Here is a 21,429-nt window from a genome sequence, read left to right on the forward strand (position 1 = left end):
TAGCATCAGAATTTAATAATCGGCCCTGTAGCATCATCTTATGTTACATACAAACCTCATTTTCTGCTTGATAATGTCTGACGACCCCTAAGCTTAGCTTCTCAACAGCTGCTCAGACCCCACTGAGCATGTGAGTGTCGCAGACACTTTCCAAGATGGTGACCCCCTGTGACAAGTTCTGGATCATTGCTACTATTGAGAAGCTGAAACTTTAAGGTGGTGCAATAAGTTCTTTATATAAAATATGGCATTTTAGCCATATTCATTTTTAGGGTTTTAGTTCTCCTTTAATTACTGTGTTTTGCAGAATTTAACTTCACTGCACTAAAGGGGATCAAGTGGGCCCAGTTTTGTATATGGCATGAGTTGCACTGCTGAAGTTGGCAGCAGGTTTTATTAGGGTGTGAGCAGAAGCTTCGAGAAAGTTTATTGCACTTGATGTCTGAGCTGGATCATAGTGTTTGGTGCTGTCATGTGAATTACAAGAGGGCACTGTAAAATTGACCTGTGCACTATAGAGACAACGTTTGTGTGGCCAACAAGCATCTCACAGTCTTGACACATTGTCAGTCCCACTAAAAGGGGTGATCCCCTTTTGCATTGTGGAAAGAAACGTACAGCAACTTTCCAATTTGTGTTAATTGCAAAATGTCAATGTCTTTACAGTTATATGTAATTGCTGTTCAAAGCAGTATCTGTTTGATTGTTTACATGTGTTGTAAACTCTTGAAACTGTGTTGCAAGCCAGCTGATTAAAAGACCTAGACGAGACCTAACTCACATTAAATTATTTTAATCATCCGGCCCAAAGAACATTTTTTTCATTGATGTATATTGGAAAGTAGTTTAGAATTCAATTTTCTTTTACTATCGAAAACGGTAGTTCAATGTGTCAAGACGGTCACACTTGTGAGCCACTCAGAAGTTGCCTTAGCAGCCTCTATATAGCGAAGTTGCACTTACAGCACAACAGTGAATAGGGATATCAGTAAGGCATACTCCAGTTCCACACTTAAAGCGATACCGACACGTTCCTTTAAAAATCACAAGCACGTGTCCATATCTAGGAGCTGCTGCACGCCGAATATTTTCAACTAAAAGCCACCCCCAGCCCCGCGAACCTTCATTAGCCCAACCCTCCGACACTGCTAAATGATCTTCTGTGCTGTTTCAGTGACACTGGGCTGGGGGCAGCGCGATCCTTCCATAGGCTAATTACAAATGAAAACAGGACTGCAGCCTATGGAAGGATTGCTCCGCCCCCAGCCCAGCGTCACTGAAGCAATGCGGAAGATCCGTTTGCAGTGTCAGAGGGTCGGGTTAATGATGAAGGTTCGCGGGGCTAGGGGGGGCTTTTAGTGCAGCAGCTCCTAGTTATAGACATGTTCCCATGATTTTTATAGGAACATGTCGGTATCGCTTTAAAAACCAGGTGTTTGTCCCAACAAAGCACTTACTAAGTACTATCCACAAAGGTAATTTTGTCCATATGTGCCCCCTTGAACTGAAAACAATGGCGCACACTGATGCAAGGGAAGCCTTGAATTACTGTCAGCCTGGACCTGGCGCTAATTCCAAGCTTCACTTTTCAGGTTGCATCAATAGCTACAGATGAATTGCACCAAGCAAATCAGGAAGGTATGCTGTTGTTGATGCTGCACCAACACAAACATGCAGTAACTTGCTCCTCAGTTACTTACCGGTGTCCACTATTGCGCTGGAATTGCAGGGCATGGGGGTGGGGAAACTGCAGTTTGTGGCTAAGTTTTGCACTTTACGCATTCCACTGCATTTTTGCATGAACCCTCTTATGTGTTGGGAAAAACAATTGAAAAGGGAACCAAAAAATAAAAGAACTGCTGGATATTTTATTGATACAGCCTTGTCTTTTATAAGGCCCTGTACAGACAAAGGCGCATCCCCATGCCAAACGCAAAAAAAAAAATATATATTTTCTTTTGTTAGTTGTTGAGTTGATTAGAAATCATCATTCCCAATCATCATCTTCCATGTTCATCCATCAGCTTGCAATTTTACACCATTAATCTTTAAGTGGTAGTTACATGGTGGACTTTAAATATTATATTTCATTTTTTCACTCACTGCTGTTGTTTATATGCTACAAAGCATTGTACCCCTTGTACAGAGTTTATGTACAATGCAAAGTAAAAACTGCCTTACTGCTCCTCACTTGCTACCTTCTTTTAGCTGCATCTAAATCCTGCAAAAAGAACCTGCTAGTCCAAATCCAGTGCCCCATTATTGGTCAATAAGGCTAATAAAATACAGTTATGTACAAATAATTGAATGATGACAATCTTTTATCTGAACAATATGTATTTAATTACTGAAGACTTTGTATTTATAAAGCACCTACATATTCCACAACGCTGTACAATTGAAGGGTATATAAAATGTTCAACTGTATAAAATGCTATTAAATATTGTTTTATATATTATCCTAGTTTTCTACATTTAGCTCACCTTTCATACTGGATTGTAATTTGTTCCTAGTTTGTGACAAGTTCAGTTATATCTTGATGTTACTGAGCTCAGACAATGATCTTAAAATCATCTTTATTAAAACCCCAAGGGAACATTTGGGAAATGCAGTAATTAGTTGATCCTAAACATATAAGAAGCAGGGATAAGTTGCTCATGTTGCATGTGATAATGCTGGAAAAGAAGGCTTAATTTGTCTCAGGGGCAGGTTTGAGAAATGCTTCTTTCAGTTTACCTTGAAGAAAATCTTCCATTTTACAGGTGTTGTCACAAATTAATTGTTGATGTCTAGATTAAAGAAACCGTAACACCAAAAAAGTGGTTTAAAATAATGAAAATATAATTTATTGCTGATCTGCTCTGGTAAAACTAGAGAGTTTGCGTCAGTAACTCCACTGTAGTTTATATTATCAAGCTGCTGTGTAGCCATGGGGGCAGCCATTCAAAGATGAAAAAAAAGAGAAAAGGCACTGGGTACATAGCAGACAACCCTTAAAGTAGGGATGCACCGATTCCACTATTTTGGATTCGGCCGAACCCCCGAATCCTTTGCGAAAGATTTGGCTGAACCGAATCAGAACCCTAATTCGCATATGCAAATTAGGGGTGGGAAGGGGAAACATTTTTTACTTCCTTGTTTTCTGACAAAAAGTCACACAATTTCTCTCCCCACCCCTAATTTGCATATGCAAATTAGGATTCGGATTCGATTCGGACGAATCCGGCTGAAAAAGGCGGAATCCCAAACCGACTCCTGGATTCGGTGCATCCCTACCTTAAAGTGGACCTGTCACCCAAACATAAAAAGCTGTATAATAAGTTCTTTTCAAATTAAACATGAAATCCAATTACTATATTTTATTTAAGTATTCATAGCTGTTGTAAGCTCTTTTAAAAATCTCAGCTGTCAATCAAATATTGTCTGCCCCTCCTCTATGCCTTAGCCATAGAGGCGGGGCAGACAATTACTTTTGCTTTCCATTCAGCACTCCCTACATGACACTGCTCTCCCCACATTCCTCCGTTCTCTTCAGAATTTAATTGTGTAGCAAGGGCATGGGAATGGACATCAGGTCCCCCATTCTGGTGCACAAACAAGATTGTGAGATGATGCAAGGCTTGCCTTAAAGGAATTGTTCAGTATAAAAATAAAAACTGGGTAAATAGACAGGCTGTGCAAAATAAAAAATGTTTCGTATATAGTTAGTTAGCCAAAAATGTAATGTATAAAGACTGGAGTGATTCGATGTATAACAAGTCAGTCACAACTCTACTTCCTGCTTTTCAGCTCTCTTGGTTTACATTGACTGGTTACCCTGGCTACCAGGCAGTAACCAATCAGAGACTTGAGGGGGGGCCACATGGGTCATATCTGTTGCTTTTGAATCTGAGCTGAATGCTGAGGATCAATTACAAACTCACTGAACAGAAATGTACCATGTGGCCCCCCTTCAAGTCGCTGACTAACTCAGAGTTATAGAGCTGAAAAGCAGGAAGTTGGATTCTGGCTGTTTTATTAGACATCTGTTCACTCCAGTCTTTATACATTACATTTTTGGCTAACTAACTATATTAGAAACATTGTTTATTTTGCACAGCCTATCTATTTACACAGTTTTTAGTTTCACACTGAACTATTCCTTTAATAACAGTGATCACAAAATGGCTCCTGCCTGCTTGCTATATTATGAGTTCCCAGACTGAAGAAAACAAGATTCAAATAATGTATATAGTGTAATTAAAGTTAATTTTTCTTGACAAATGTGATAAAATAGGATTTATAATAATTATTTTTGGTGACAGGACCCCTTTGGTTCTGTAGTATGCAATGAAATTCTTCAGAACTTATCTGCTATCCAGTGTGTATCCTGTGCTTGAATGGCTGCCCCCATGGCTACCCATCAGCTTGTTTATATAAACTATAGTGGAGTTACCGAGCCAAACACACTACTTTTACCAGAGAGGTGCAGCAGTAAATTATATTTTCATTATTTTAAAACACTTTAAATTTTTTTGGGTGTTACTGTCCCTTAAAAGGTATTGATCTTTTTAAGAGTTTTTTAAAAAAAAAATCTTTTTAGTGTGGAGTAAAAACAAAGGACCGCCAGCTGACAATGGGACATCAGCCTGGGGTGAGCCAACTGAGCCTGCTTCAGGTTGGGGAGAAGGTGAGGAGTCAGGTCCACCAACTCCAGGATGGGGAAATGCACCCCAAGTAACTCCCAGTGCCATGAAATCTGGTAAGTTTGCTAGGCAACTGTAGCAAACATTATATCTATCATCCGAGTAAGCAAAATGTAGCTTCATCTCCATGGGTTGCATGCTATGTACTACTATAGAAAGTTTGCTGCCCATTACCTTATGGTGTTCCCTAACCAATGGCAGTCATGAAAATGTCTGGATAGAATATTGTTGCGTGTTAAAGGAGTAGTAACATTTCTGTTTTCTGAGAGATATGTCTTTGGTCCTGTTGAAAACTGTGCATGACCATGACGTCTGTTTATCCTCCTGTGTAAGAAAAAAAACCATTGTATTCTACTCTGCTTATGTTATATAAGCCTGTGCCTTTCCCTGGTTAGCTAGAATGGCTGCCCCCATGGCTACACGACGGCTTATTTGTATAAACTACAGCAGTGTTTGTAAAGGAAATACAACTTTTTTACCAGTGCATGGTAACCGCATATTATATGTAAATGCATATAAAACAATTGAATTTTTTCCCATTAACTGGTCCAGGGGAACAACTAGAGTGCATTACCTTACATTATTATACTGATATGATGTTTGGGTATGGAGAAGTACCATACCCAAACTGAAATAATGGTGTCTCACTTCAAAAGCAATTTTGATTGTGTAATTGTCATTCAGAGAACTATGTCTAGCTCTTCTTTGGCTATTGCAGGTACAAAATCTATGCAAGACGGCTGGGGTGAGAGTGATGGGCCAGTGACAGGAACACGTCACAGCAGCTGGGATGAAGAAGAGGAGGGTGGAGTCTGGAACAGTGCAGGATCTCAGGGAAGTGGCTCCTCCCACAACTCAGCAGGTTGGGGACAAGGAGGAAAGAAACCACAAATCAAGGTTGGTTCAGTTTTATTTATTTGCATTGTTTGATGTAATGCATTGAAAGGTCTGACGTGTTTGCTGTAAAATATGTCTAACATATTACTGGTTAAATTATTTTACATTCTCTGGGATTGCTTTTCAGAAGAGACTGCTGTGGGTATTTCTCAATGTTTATGCAATTGTGCTTTTATGTGCATATTTTACACCATAAGGCTCATTAACACAAAGGATTTCAAGTTTTTTTTATCCAATTTCTTTTCTTACTTTAAGCAGTTGCCGGTTGTGTTTGTTTTGCCAAATAAGGGGCAAATTACAGTACACAATGGGGCATGGGGCCTTGGAATTAACAATGTTATGTTCACGACTCCCTTTAAATGTTGTGCCTGCACATATCACTGACTTGCTCTGAATTAATCACGCACTAATGCCATTTCCAGTGCCAGAAGCATCACCGCTCTAACGTAATTCATTTCTTACCCCCACAAATCTTGGACCCAGCTTGTACATAATTTACCACCCTGAGTAAAAATTTACATTTGCGTTGGTAAATTCTTAGTAGATCCACTTTAAATTGACTTCTAGTATGTTGAAGCTAGTGACAATTTGCCATTGGTTGTCAATTTTTATTTGGTGGGTTTTTTTGTTTGTTAATCAGCTCTCCAGTGTAGCATTTTGGCAGCTATCTGGTCTCTGGGGTTCAATTTACCCTAGCAACCAAGCAGTAATTTCAACAAGAGACTGGAAGGTGAATAAGAAAAACTAGAAAGAGACAGAAGAGGAAGACAAATCATGTTTTATTGTTTTTGCGTTAAGACCAGTTACGAGTGGGATATGCTCTGAAATACAAAATGTTAACCTAAAGGTGAACCACCCTTAGCACATGCTACTTTCCAGGCATCCATAACTACATTGAAATACAGAGGGATTGGGATAGCGAAGTCCTTGTACTTCCTTGCCTAGTGGTTTGTAAAAATCTTTTCAGGTGATGCCCCATTCATGACATTTTTTCTTCTTTGGAAGAATTGCTCCCCAAACATTGCACTTGGTCATACTGCCTGTCCTCTCCTCTATTGCATTTTGAGGGGCTAAAGCTCTCCCACATCCATTTATTCTGTTAAAGGGAAACCATACCCCTGACTATTGCAGGTTTCTAAAAAAAGATTGCATAAAACTACCAAAATGTAATTTTATTTAAAAAAAAAAAAAAAATCTGGTAGTATGTGCCACTGGATAATCCTAAATAGAAATTTGCAGTTTTTACTAGTAAAGGACTTGCTTCGATGATTACATACATGCAAGGAGAAGCTAATACATGAACAGAGCTCTGCCTTATACTCATTCACTTCTTCCTGTTACAACTAGAGCTGCATTGATCTCCTAGTGGAGCCCACAGACCATCATAAAATGGTGGCTCAACACACAAGATATTAAAGGGAAATATTTACTGATCTATATGTGCCATTGTAAGATCCTTCCTTTAATTTGTCACTTACTGTATTATATACATTTTCTGGTTGTTATCTTTCTGAAAGTTTTTCTTTAAAGGTAAAAGACCCACAATACATTTAAAGAGGACAGTGTGGATGTCACTACAATATGGAAGTTGTGCAACAGAATCCAGGAGTATATCCTGTGTTTTAGTCACATATTACTAAAGTGGCCTTGCCAAAACATTGTATCAAATTTACAGATGCCATTTCAGTTGTTCTCATTGCTGCAGTCTTTAGCTCCTTTATGTCCTGAATCTGCCCTATTATTTATTGTCACAATATGAAACAATCTTATTTCAGGGTCCCTTAAAAGGAGGGAGCAATGATTCCTGGATGAACACCTTGCCCAAACAGTTCTCCAACATGGGATTGTTGGTGAGTTTTCTCTCTTAACTCTTTTCTAACTTTTAAGGTACTGACAGTCGGGACGATTTGTCGCCCCTCTCCATGAGAGGAAACTTCAAGTGACTTTGCAAAATGAAGTGCCACATATCATCATCATCATCATCATCATCATTTATTTATATAGCGCTGTCAAGATACGCAGTGCTTACATATGTTTTCCCACCTGCGAAGCATCTTGGGGAGACTAGTTGCGACAGTAGCACAGATTTACTGGGGTGTCAACTCTCACTTAGAAGAGAGATGCTGAATGACAAACTATAAAATAATTCTAATCCTGTTTATTATTCAGCTAAAGAGAGAAAATGCAACTTTTTTGAGCTTGAAAATAGCCTGTCTTCATCAGGAACATCCATGTTGGCCTAATGGAAGGTGGTTTGTGCCAAACCCATAATATTGTGTTTCTGTAAATCTCTGCATAACAAATGGGATGGATCCATTTTTAAGACAATTGAGTTGATTGGCTTTTTCTTCATGCTGAGTTGCTTTATAGATATTGCTGGGGCCCCCAGTCGAACTCCTGGGGAAGAGTATGGTGAGTGGCAGGTGTATAGACTTCTATTTCTGTTCCCCCTTTCACCAAATGCTCTCATTTGGTGGGTCTGACATAAGAAAGAGAATCATTATTAGATCACCATACATTCCCAGAATTTGTTGTTCTGAATTCAGCTGTACTGCCCAAACATTTGGACTTGAGTCCGTATACGACATAGTATATTTACATGCTAAAATAAGGCAATTGATTAACATATTTTGCTTGGTTAATCTGTGCCTAGTCACGGATTCTGCCATTTAAGTCTGTGCTCCAGCTGCCAAATTTGCTTCTAAGCTACTGCTAAAACAGCATAGTTTATTTGGGGTGGGGGGAGGGTAGAGGACTTTGCAAGGTACCATCTTGTAACTGCAGGCATGCAGAGCAAATGAAGCAGAAAACAAAGGGATTGTTAAAGACATTCTGTGAAATTAATTGGTTGTAGACTTTATTTCTGCACATCTAGGTAGTTACAAGGAAGAATGAAGTGCTAGAATAGAATGTCACTTGGGAGTGAAAGAGCAGATGGCAATTCTCTCCTGAAAAACGCCCATTAACTCAACCTGGGATTCCAGCTAAATCTGTTTCACTTCTGTTACTGGCAGATACCTGACCACATTCACCCACTGAAATATTTATGTCAATCTTCTTTTAGAGCATTATCATTTGTATTAATTACAAGTGTGCAAAGTAAATACTGCTTGATATACAAAGTCATTTGATATCACTCAACTTAAATGTATTCAATTCTAATTATACATTTTTTAAGCGCTGAGGTACTTTTACAATGTGTGGGTAGCAGCAAAAAATACCATCATCTTAAGGAGTATACATATGTATATATTTATATTATTCACGCTCACCCTGTTTTTCCGGTGACCTGGGTGTATATACCCCAGGTCTTGCACTTCTAGGTTTGTAGACTTTAATAATCACAGATCAAAAGGAAGGAGTCACACTCACTGAGTTAGACGAGTGGTCCGGGTGCGTCGCCCCAAACCCGTAGCTTAGGGGGAAATCCTTGAAGTGCAAAATGAAAGTCAGTAAGCACTCCGGACACTGCTCGTGAAGATAAAATGTTGAAGTTTATTTTAGTAAGTTAAAATCATCAGAATCCTGACTGTTTCGTATCACAGATACATAATCAAAGGCATGCCTATCTGTGATACGAAACGCGTCAGGATGCTGATAATTTTTACTTACTGAAATAAAATGCTGCTTGATCACTAGTTACTATGGTCTAAAATAACTGAAACTTGTATTGAATTAATAAATGATCCCATATAAAGGTCTTTATTATCTGTCTGTGTCTTTATTGTAATGAAAACCTTTGTCCATTTTGAAGCTCTTTGGAAATTTTATGACATTTATGTGCATTGTTCTGCTGTGAGATTAAATATGTTAAATACGTTGTTTTTTTCTCTGTGTGCAGAGCCAAGTTGATGATCCCTCTGCAATTAAGATGGACCATCCTGGTAAGTTTTTGCTGTATCCATCAGAGAGCCCAACCCCTATAAGGGGGTTTTGTACTCACCGGAAAACCCTTTTCTAGTAGGCCCGAACTGTCAGTGCAGACGTATGGGTTATGTCTTGATCATCTCTGGAGGCAGGACAAAGATTGATGACTCATGACCCCTCCTTCCTCATATATGTGCTGGCTCCACCTCACTTCCTCAGTTCGTTTGTAAAGCTCAGACAGTGGAGACAGAGAGGTTAGAAAGAAGCCAAGAGACAACAGATAGAAAGGAAAGGATAGCGACAAAGAGGTCCCTGTACCCATACTAAAATCAGCCTGGGTGGGACTTACTGCACTGACAGTTCGGGCCTACTAGAAAAGGGTTTTCCGGTGAGTACAAAACCCCCTTTTCTCTAGTCGGCCCTCCTGTCAGTGCAGACGTATGGGACGTCCAAAAGCTGTCCCTCAAATGGGTGGGTAGTGCTGAATTTGCCAGTCCATAGAGCAGAGATCACCATGGAGTCGTAGTTGCGACAGCTTGTAGAACTTTCCGGCCAAACGCGGCCGTCTGAGAAGCGAAAACATTTAACTTGTAAAACTGAACAAAAGTGTTTGGAGATGCCCATGTGGCAGCTGTGCATATCTGCTCTGGTGTTGCCATGTTCTGCAGAGCCCATGAGGTACTTTGAGCTCTGGTAGAGTGGGCCTTTACCGAAAACGGTCTGGTCTTCTGCTTGGAATCATAAGACGTATTGATGGTGTCCACCAGCCACCTAGCAATGGTCCTCTTAGAGACCGACTGTCCTTTAGTCTTCCCAGAATATGAAATAAGCAGGCTGTCAGAACGTCGAATTGACTGCGATCGTTTCAAGTAGATACGAATGGCTCTCACAACATCCAGACGGTGGAGACGACTCTCCTTATGGTTCGCTGGCCGTGGACAAAAGGATGGAAGTATGATGTCATTATTCAAATGAAATTGAGAGACCACCTTGGGCAAAAAGTCTGGTAAAGTCCGAAGGACAACCTTGTCTGCATGGAGAACCAACCAAGGCTCCTTACAAGATAGTGCTGCTATCTCAGACACCCTCTTAGCAGAGGTAATAGCTATGAGAAAGGCTACCTTGAGGGAGAGCCACTTGAGATCACACGTAGACAGCGGTTCAAATGGTGGATCTAGCAATGCAGATAACACCAGAGGGAGATCCCACGAAGGTGTTGGGTCTTTAATGGGAGGCCGAACCCTGATAACCCCCCTGAAGAATTGGATCACCGTGCTGTCATCAGCCCAGCGAGTATGAGTAAGTGCAGACAAAGCTGAAACTTGAGTTTTGAGTGTCCGGAGAGCGAGCCCCTTGTGGAACCCGTCAGTAAGAAAGTCAATGATCGCCCGTGTGGGCACTTGATCCCATTGAAGGTGACGTTGGTTGCACCAAGTCATGAAAATCTTCCAAACCCGGTGGTAGATTTTGGAGGTAGACGGTCGGCGTGCTCTGAGAAGTATGTCAATTGCCTCCCGTGAGAATCCATGTTGTGTCCACCATTGGGTTTCAACAGCCAAGCCGTTAAATGGAGCATTGCAACGTTGGGATGAGATATAGGCCCCTGCGTGAGCAAGTCTGGGAGTAGAGGCAGTCGCCATGGTCTTGCCGCTGACAATTGTACAAGATCTGAGTACCACACTCTGTTGGGCCAATCTGGAGCAATTAGGATCACTGTTGCCTTGCTGTGTTTGATCTTCCGTAAGATTCGTGGCAGCAGAGGAAGTGGGGGGAAGGCATAGATGAGTTTGAATCCCCAAGTCGTCACTAGAGCATCCACAAAGGTTGCCCCTGGGTCCCATGTTCTGGCACAGTACGTTGGGACTTTGTGATTGTGTTTTGAGGCTAACATGTCCACCTCTGGAGTTCCCCATCTTAGAGTGAGAGAGCGGAAGATCTCGTTGTTGAGAGACCACTCCCCCTGATCGATTGTTGTTCTGCTCAGGTAGTCTGCTTCCCAATTTTGAACTCCCGGAATGAAAACTGCCGAAATTGTTGGTACAGTGTTCTCTGCCCAAGTGAGAATGCGGGACACCTCCCTCATCGCTAACTTGCTGCGTGTGCCTCCCTGTTTGTTGACATACGCCACCGCCGTGGCGTTGTCGGATTGAATCCGGACTGGTAGGGAATGAAGGAGTGAAGTCCATCCTTCCAGTGCTAGCACGATAGCCCGCAGTTCGAGCACATTGATGGGGAGGCAACTCTCTTGAGGGGACCAAGTCCCTTGAAGGGTGTGTGACTTGTACACTGCTCCCCAACCCCTGAGACTCGCGTCGGTCGTTATGATCTCCCACTGGGGTAAGGACCAGTCCCGGCCCTTTGAGAGGTTCAGTGGATGGGTCCACCAGACCAAACTGTCCCTGGTTGCGACCTCCAGCGATATGGTTTGTTGAAGATCCCTGTGGTTCTTGTTCCAGTAGGAGAGGAAGTTGTGTTGTAGAGGTCTCATGTGAAACCTGGCAAAGGGGATGGCTTCCAAGGACGAAACCATAAGCCCTAGAAGGTGTAGGTATGCCCCTGCTGAGATTGTTGTCATTGTGAGAAATGACTGTGTCGCGGATATCAATTTGTTGATCTTCTCCTGGGGTAAATATACTTTCTTGGTGACTGAATTGAAAAGAAGTCCCAGGAACAGAATTGTCTGGCTGGGTATGAGACTGCTCTTGTGTGTGTTGATAATCCAACCATGCTGTTTCAGTACTTGTATGCAGGTGGTCGTGGCTTTGGTTGCCTGGCCCTCTGAGGGGGCGGTAATGAGTAGATCGTCTAAGTAGGGTATTACCCGGATTCCTAGAGACCTGAGGTAGGCCACTACTGGGGTGAGAACCTTGGTAAAAATGCGTGGCGCAGTACAAAGTCCAAAGGGCAATGCCACAAACTGGTAATGCTTGTCTTGAATTGCAAATCGAAGATAGCATTGGGACATTGGGTGTATGGGTATATGCAGGTAGGCATCCTGCAAGTCTATGGAAGTCATGTATGCATTGGGTTCCATGGCTGCTATGACAGATCTTACTGATTCCATCTTGAACCTTTTGTTGGGTACCATGAGATTCAATGGTTTTAGATTGAGAACGGGTCTGAATGTTCCTTCTTTCTTTTTGACCAGGAAAAGGTTCGAGTAAAAACCCTTGAACTTGTGGTAAGATGGAACTTCTACGATGACCTCCATGCTGAGTAATTGGTGAACTGCTTCTTGCAGATGTAGTTGTCTGTGTGGGGCTGGTGTGGTAGGTATGAACCTGTGAGAAGGTAGGCGGGAGGAAAAAGGTATTCTGTAACCTTGCTGAATGATGGTGAGCACCCAATCGTCCGTTACATGCGTCTCCCATTCGCCCAAATATCTTTGTAGCCTGCCCCCCACAGCTTGTATTGTCTGCCTGGAGTCAGGCAGAGCCAGGCTTGGATGTAGCTGGTTTCTTTGAGTTTCGGTTCTGCTGGTGCCAGATGGGCCTGCTGTGTTTGTTACTCTGGTCATTCGGGAATGACCTGTAGCTGGAGCGAAAGGGACGAAAAGGTCTGGATTGCTGGTTCCAACCTCTCTTGCCGGAGAATCTGTTGGGATTCTCAAATCTGTCTTTTTCCCGTTGGTAAGAAAGTACTCTTGCCCCCTGTCACTTCTGCTATGATTTGTTTTAAATCAGGGCCGAATAAGGACTCGCCTGTATATCTAAGAGACAATAGCCGAAGTTTTGAGGCTGTGTCACCGGTCCAGTGACGAAGCCATAGAGCACGTCGTGCAACTATAGCATTGGTAGTTGCCTTTGCCGCCAGTTTAACCATTTCAATAGAAGCTTCTGCTAGAAAACCTAATGCCATAGCCAATCTATCCACCTCTGACTGGAGCTGTTGTTGTGAGGAAGGTGGTTGGCGAGCCAATTCGAGGGCCCAATGTCTAGCCGTGCGGGCTAGTCCTGCTGATGCCACTGCTGGCCGTAATGCAGCTGCTGCCTGTACATACGCTCTCTTCAGTGTTGACTCCATGCGGCGGTCTAGTGGGTCCTTAAAAGCGGCCTCTTCCGCTGGTAAGGCTGTGTGTTTAGAAAGGCGAGCTACTGCGGAATCAACCTTAGGAGGTTTATCCCACTTCTTTTCATGTTCCTCTGGAACTGGGAAAGTTTTAAAAAATCTCTGAGTGAGTGCAATGCGTCTTTCCGGCTGGTTCCACTCTGCTTCAATCGCTTGAGTAGCTGATTTAAATACTGGAAAGGCTAACTTACTTTTCCTATGACCCCCTAGAAGCCTATCTGCCTTTGATAGAGGAATGGATTCATCCTTAATTTCTGTAACATTTGACGTAGCAACTTTTTAGACATGTCTGGGTCTAGCAAGGATTGCTTCTCTTCCTCAGAGTCAGTATCTGATTTGGCCTCTGAATGGTCAGATCTATCAGATGTGAACTCAGGGTGTTTTTCCTCATCCGAGTCAGAAACTAACCCTTCCTCAGATTCAGAAGAGTCTGAAATGTGTACTGGATTTTTGCGTCTTTTGCGGTCACTTGATGTGGTTGGTTGTGGTGGTTGCACTGAGTGCATAATCCATTGGAGAAATTCTCCAAATTGTTGTGGCGCTGGGGGTTGTGGTTGAGGTGCTGGGGTTTGAGCCCATGGCATAGACACCCCACCCTGTGTGGTGGCTGGCATTGCCTGCGATGTAGATGGGGTAGCTAATGTAATTGGGGTACCCATTATTGGTGGTACAGAGTCAGTGGAAATATGTCCAGTAGGAGAAGTATTTGGAATCAACAGTTCCTCCTCTGACTGTTGGTTTGGTCTGGGAGATAAGACTGGTGGCTCCAGTGAGTCTGTGGCCTTATAGGGTTTACAGTCAGTACAATAAGTCTTTTCCGTTTTTCTGAGGGAATGTTTGCATGTTCTACATTTAGGCAATCTTTCTGCCTTTTTGCCCTTCTTCACTGACTGTATCTCCGCTCTCAATTCTGTGAGTGAATCTGCCCTCTCCATTATTCGTATAATTACTGTGTACAATGATGTACCTGTGCTTTCCTTAGCTGTGGTAAAGCGTGTGAAGGAATCCGCTGGATGTAACCTGTATGCGCAGCTTGTGATGTGTACATGAAGCTGTTCGCGCTCTGCACCTGTGTCGCGCTAATGACGTCAGTGCGCACCCACGCTGTGCCTTTAGTACTGTGCGTGTCTAGTTTGGCGCGAAGTGTACAGTAGGCGTGCCGACCGCGCACACTGATGACGTCGGTCCGCCGCGCCCTGTGAGATACACGCGGCGTGGCCTGGTAATGGAGAGGAACTGGTAGCGTTAGCACTACCACTACTTGCCATGACATGCGTCTCCCGTTCCATCTATACACGGTACGCAGCAGCTCTATGTTCTCAGTAGAGTTAACAATTGAGCAGCTCTGTGTGTCCCATAGTGTTGTGCACCATTAGCTGTGTAATGAACAGCTCTATCTGTCCTATAGCTCTGCCCCATGAACAGCTCTGCGTGTTCGGCAGCGATATGTTTCTCAAGGTATATTCTGGATAGCTCAGCGTATCCATTAGCCTTTTAGTAGGTATAGCCCTGGACAGCTCCTCGTGCCCATTAGCAATGTATGCCAAGTATAGCCTAGACAGCTCAGCGTGCCTATTAGCTAGTTTGCAGCCTAGAGTGCTCTCCAGTAATCCGGGTAGCTCTGCGTACCCTCAGTGCTGCATTGAAAGAAATAATAATGATAAAAGAATAAAATAAATAAAAAAAAATAAAATGAAATAAATAATATCTGTCCTTCACCTCCGAGGCAGGACAAAAGAACTGAGGAAGTGAGGTGGAGCCAGCACATATATGAGGAAGGAGGGGTCATGAGTCATCAATCTTTGTCCTGCCTCCAGAGATGATCAAGACATAACCCATACGTCTGCACTGACAGGAGGGCCGACTAGAGAAATAAAAACTGTAGAAACTGATCCAATGTTTTTATCTATACAGGAGGGCTTCCAGATAAGAAGTTTGAGACAGACAAGCGAGGCGTGAATCTCGGGGATTTCAATGACATGATGCGGAAGGACCGGTCTGGCTTCCGTCTGAACAATTCCAAAGAGATGGGAGCTGCAGACAGTGGGCCTTATTTTGAGAAGGTAATTGTAAAGAACACTTCATCTGCAACCTCACATAGGACAACCTATTCAGTTATGTTGTGAGCAAAGCACCAAAATGAAACCATGTGTTATAGAATGCAGAGATGCAAATATGCAGATGAGAAATGTTCTGTGCATTAAATAACCTATTCTCTTAGCGGGAAACAAACTTAAAAATCCAATACAGCTTTTCTTCAGTGTGTTTAAAGGGGTGGTTCACCTTTAAGGTAACTTTTATTGTGTTATAGAATGGTCAGTTCTCAGCAACTTTTCAATTGGTTTTCTTTATTTATAGTTATTTGCCTTTGCAGCTTCCAAATGGGCGTCGCTGACTCCCTTCTAAAAATCAAATGCTCTGTAAGGCTACAAATGTATTGTTATTGTTACATTTTATTAGTGACCCTTCTATTCAGGCCTCTCCTATTCATATACAAATCAATGCATGGTTGCTAGGGTAATTTGGACCCCAGTTACCAGATTGCTTAAGATGCAAATTGAAGAGCTGCTGAATAAAAAGCTAAATAACTCAAAAACCTTCAATAATTAAAAATGAAAACCAATTGCAAATATCCCTCTCTACATCATACTAAAAGTTATTTTGAAGGTGAACAACCCCTTTAAGTAGGAAATTCTGGGAATTATTGTAGTTAGCGGATTTATGCTATCCGTGAAACCAGTCTGTCTTTTCCTAGGTAAAATTGTTATTGCTTTCATCTCCTCCGTTTGTGGTTCTTGTCTGACCCTAGAGAAGTTCAGTGTTTTAGATCTGACATTAGGACGGGACTGTTTGGCGATTACAGTGCAATCTGTTCTCTCCCATATATCAGGGTAGTGATATTTTGCATTTGCTGTGCTGGTCCATTTCCTACTTACTTACTTCAAAGTTGTTCTTCCAAAAGCGACGACTTGTTAGAAGAGTTGAATATAGGTAAAAAAATTAAACAACAGTAAATAAGCCGTCATTTGCAGTGCTTAAGGTATATAATATCCTCCCTGTAATAGAACAATAAAAGTATTTTTGGGTATGGTGAATATGCTTCTTTACTTAAAGGGATACTGTCATGGGAAAAAAAATTTTTTTCAAAACACACCAGTTAATAGTGCTACTCCAGCAGAATTCTGCACTGAAATCCATTTCTCAAAAGAGCAAACAGATTTTTTTATATTCAATTTTGAAATCTGACATGGGGCTAGACATTTGTCAATTTCCCAGCTGCCCCTGGTCATGTGACTTGTGCCTGCACTTTAGGAGAGAAATGCTTTCTGGCAGGCTGCTGTTTTGTCTTCTCAATGTAACTGAAGGATGGGTTTTTACTATTGAGTGTTGTTCTTATCTTGTGTTAGGGAGCTGTTATCTGGTTACCTTCCCATTGTTCTTTTGTTTGGCTGCTGGGGGGGGGAGGGACGGGGGTGATATCACTCCAACTTGCAGTACAGCAGTAAAGAGTGATTGAAGTTTATCAGAGCACAAGTCACAAGACTTGGGGCATCTGGGAAATTGACAATATGTCTAGCCCCATGTCAGATTTCACAATTGAATATAAAAAAATCTGTTTGCTCTTTTGAGAAATGGATTTCAGTGAAGAATTTTGCTGGATCAGCACTATTAACTGATTCATTTAGAAAAAAAAAAATTCCCATGACAGTGTCCCTTTAAAAAAGTTGTTGCTAAATTTAAACATGTTGGTTTTTCAAATAGTCTGCAAATAGTTACATTATCTGGGTGTAAGAAGGGCTACTCTTAAACCTTGTTCAATCCACCTAGAATGCAACACAAATCGAACATTTAATGCTATAGAAAAAAATGTTACCATGTAACAACATACATAGGTGGGCTATATTGTTTTATCTATGTTTACCTACAGGCTGCTATATTAAGAATAGGGAAACAGACTTCCTTTATGGCGATGTTCCATCAATGGAGATGTGCAGATGTGCAAATTCATATTTTACTTTGGTCTCATGAACATCAAACTTGACATCTGTAATACTTAGAAAGTAACTAAAGGAATTAAGTACTATATAAATAGTGCAATAAATAATGACATGGCAGTGTTGTTTTTTGCTTGTATGGCATTTGCGCTATACCTTCTGTGTAGGAGCATTATATAGTGAATAAAGTACCCCCTCTTGTAAAATATAAGGATATTATAAGTTACCGAGGCCGAAGGCCGAGTGTTTTTATACAGGTCATGGAACTCCGAGGTAACTTCTAATATCCTCATATTTTACAACTGGGGGTACTTTATTTATTATAATACACAAGTTTCAGTGAGTCATGTGACAGAAATGACATCAGAACTCACCGTTTATAAGGATATAATTTACAGGATATTCATGGCTTTTGTGTATTATATATATATATATATATATATATATATATATATATATATATATATGCGTGTGTGTGTGTGTGTATATATATATATATATATATATATATATATATATATATATATATATATATATATATATATATATATATATATATATATATATATATATATGTGTGTATTTCTGAGCCAGATGTAACAGAGATTATGCTACTTGCACTCAATAGAATTTCTCTCTTTCTGTCTGTTTCTCCTTTTCCCTCTTGCGTTTTGCTGTTTCACTAACAAACACCCGCTGGCTGGCTTTAGCTGACTTTGCCTTTCTCCAATCAAGACGGGTGCCTTGGGGATGAGGCTCCCTGTTCCCCCTTTTCTCCCTCCCCTAGCTACAAGCTATCTCCCTCCGGCTCCTCGCTCCCTTCCATGGGCCTGGGGGCTATCGGTTCTGGTCTCAACCCCCAAAACTTCGCTGCTAGACAAGTAAGATTCCTCTGGTCCTCCAATTTCTTGGTTAGGGAATTCATTGTGTATCTGGGGGTTAAATAGTGAATAAAGTACCCCCCTCTTCTAAATTATAAGGATATTATAAGTTACCGAGGAGTTTCATGACCATATTAAAACACGAGTCCGAAGGCCTGTTTTGCAACAGGGGGTACTTTATTTATTATAATACACAAGTTTCAGTGAGTCATGTGACAGAAATGACATCACTACTCACCGTTTATAACTGATGACATCAGTACTTACCGTTTATATAGTGAATAAGGTACCCCCTCTTGTAAAATATAAGGATATTATAAGTTACCGAGGAGTTTCATGACCATATAAAAACACAAGGCCGAGTGTTTTTATACAGGTCATAGAACTCCGAAAGGTAACTTCTAATATCCTCATATTTTGCAAGTGTTGGTACATTATTTATTATAATACACAAGTTTCAGTGAGTCATGTGACAGAAATGACATCAGAACTCACCGTTTATAACTGATGACATCAGAACTCACCGTTTATAAGGATATTTGTGTATTATAACAATATAATTTACAGGATATTCATGGCTTTTGTGTATTATATGGGCTTATTAGGGAACTACAAATGTTTAAGGCCTTGTATACTGTATTCGATTGTTGTCCGTTGAGCAGGATACAGTCATTCTCTCCTTTGTCTTCAAAATGTAATGGATATAACATGACAGCAATCGCTTGTCTATTCATAATGCCAACATTGTCTCATTTGTGCATGATATCGTTAGCCCTACATGTTTATTTATAGGATGTAATCAAATTGCATGATCCCTAGATTACTTTACTCCGCTGGTTTGAAACAAGATAGGAAGCTGGCTGCACACCTAGAGACGTGTTTGTGTCAGTCGTGGGTAATGCAAGTTGGCTACTTCAGCCAAACAAATACTTTTTCTAATCTTATTAATATCAATGGTGAAACTAAGATGATTCTGTTTCCTTTTGTTTTTTTGAATGCCCTCACTGTCAATGGGCTGCTAGGTTTTAGCCTAGTTGTGTAGGGAGCTAGTGAGCCATTTTATTTAAATTCAGGCTATTGTTATTCTTCATTAACCAGAACTGAAAATCCACTGTCTGCCTTTAACAAAAGCTAAAAATATTGAAACTTTTAGACTAATGCATCATTGCCAAACTCCACTCCATATGCCTTCACACAGACTGATGCAGTGGATCCAGGAGCACACACATGAGGGGTTGATTCTAAACCCTTAGTATGTTCTATATGAATCTATTTATAAGCATTTTTCAGTTGGTTGTCATTATTTATGTACTTTTTTAATTTGTTTTTTAAACGAATAGTTCAGTGTAAAAATAAAAACTGGGTAAATAAATAAAAAAATGTTTCTAATATTGTTAGTTAGCCAAAAATGTCATGTATAAAGGCTGGAGTGACTGGATGTCTAACAGAACACAACTTCCTGCTTTTCAGCTCTCTAACTCTGAGTTAGTCAGTGACTTGAAGGGGGACCACATGAGACATAACTGTTCAGTGAGTTTGCAATTGATCCTTAGCATGCAGCTCACATTCAAAAGACCCATGTGACCCCCCCTCCCCCGAAGTCACTGATTGGTTACCGTCTGAGAACAAATCAGTGGAAACCAAGAGAGCTGCAAAGCAGGAAGTAGTGTTCTGGCTATTATGTTAGACATCCAGTCACTCCAGCCTTTATACATTACATTTTTTGCTAACTAACTATATTAGAAACCTCTTTTATTTTGCACGGGCTATCTATTTACCCAGTTTTTTTTTCATACTGAGCAATTCACAATTAACTGTACTGGCCTCACTATTCTTTCTTTTTGCAGGCTGCAAATGCTATCTGGTTGTCAGAGTCAATCACCCAGACAACCTAATTACATATTAACTTTAAGGTTTCAGCTTTATTTCTACTTTTACTCCCTTTTTTTTTTTCATTCCTTCTAATGTTTGTTTTCCACTTGCTTTCAAAACTGTTCTGTGGTCACTAGGGGTGATTAATACATAGCATCTAGATAATAGTTTAAATTCCAGGCCTGTGAACAGTAGAACAAAAATATAAATAATTTTTAAAAAAAATAAGACCAATAGTAAATTGTATTAGATTTCTGTTGCCTCTACCATGCTAAGTTCGTTTTAAGGTGAACAAACCCTTTTAGAGGAACTACGCTTTTGAGTTCACTGGTAATTGTCATCTCTCCTGTCTAGTGAAGACATGCTTATATTTACCCTCCTCTGAGTATGTTAAATATGCTGGGAGAACTGTATTTAAAATGGTATTTAATTATCCGAGCAGTAATGAAAATCTTCTGCCTTCTGCTAGATAATAAACAAGTAAGCCTTCAGCTGTGCGAAATAAAATGTGCCTCACCCCTTTAACAGGCAATGATATACAGTCATATGAAAAAGTTTGTGAACCCCTCTCAGCCTGCATAATAATTTGCTCCACTTTCAACAAAAAAAAAGCAAAAAGCTCGTTAAGCCTTGAACTTCATAGGCAGGCAATCATGAGAAAAGTTGAATTCAAGAGAATTTAAAGTGGCCAATTGCAAGCTGTGCTTCTGTTTGACTCTCCTCTGAAGAGTGACAACATGGGATCCTCAAAGTAACTCTCAAAAGATCTGAAAACAAAAAGATTGTTCAGTATCATGGTTTAGGGGAAAGCTACAAAAAGCTATCTCAGAGGTTTAAACTGTAAGTTTCAACTGTAAGGAATGTAATCAGTAAATGGAAGGCCACAGGCACAGTTGCTGTAAAATCCAGGTCTGGCAGGCCAAGAAAAATACAGGAGTGGCATATGAGAAGGATTGTGAGAAGGGTTACAGACAACCCAAAGATCACCTCCAAAGACCTGCAAGAACATCTTGCTGCAGATGGTGTATCTGTACATTGTTCTACATTTCAGCACAATTTGCACAAAGAACATCTGTATGGCAGGCTGATGAGAAAGAAGCCTATTCTGCACTCACGCCACAAATAGAGTCGCTTGTTGTATGCAAAAGCTCATTTAGACAAGC

At 40.9% G+C, this 21,429-nt stretch overlaps 1 protein-coding gene across 11 annotated transcripts in view; it reads left to right on the top strand.

Annotated features, from left to right (window-relative positions):
• The window catches only part of tnrc6b.L (trinucleotide repeat containing 6B L homeolog), an 89,850-nt gene that overhangs the window by 49,782 nt on the left and 18,639 nt on the right, over window positions 1–21,429 (top strand). For 7 of the 11 annotated variants that reach the window (XM_018258850.2, XM_018258849.2, XM_018258853.2 and 4 more), the window contains 6 exons: window positions 4,584–4,742; window positions 5,405–5,583; window positions 7,359–7,433; window positions 9,425–9,467; window positions 15,433–15,581; window positions 18,224–18,394. In XM_018258850.2, coding sequence (XP_018114339.1) covers window positions 4,584–4,742; window positions 5,405–5,583; window positions 7,359–7,433; window positions 9,425–9,467; window positions 15,433–15,581; window positions 18,224–18,394 — 776 coding nt within the window. The remainder of the gene's footprint in view (window positions 1–4,583; window positions 4,743–5,404; window positions 5,584–7,358; window positions 7,434–9,424; window positions 9,468–15,432; window positions 15,582–18,223; window positions 18,395–21,429) is intronic. The other 4 variants (XM_018258848.2, XM_018258851.2, XM_018258847.2 and 1 more) reach the window with 3 other exon arrangements.

This window comes from Xenopus laevis, chromosome 4L (assembly GCF_017654675.1).
Source record: "Xenopus laevis strain J_2021 chromosome 4L, Xenopus_laevis_v10.1, whole genome shotgun sequence".
NCBI classification, from domain to species: Eukaryota; Metazoa; Chordata; class Amphibia; order Anura; family Pipidae; genus Xenopus; species Xenopus laevis.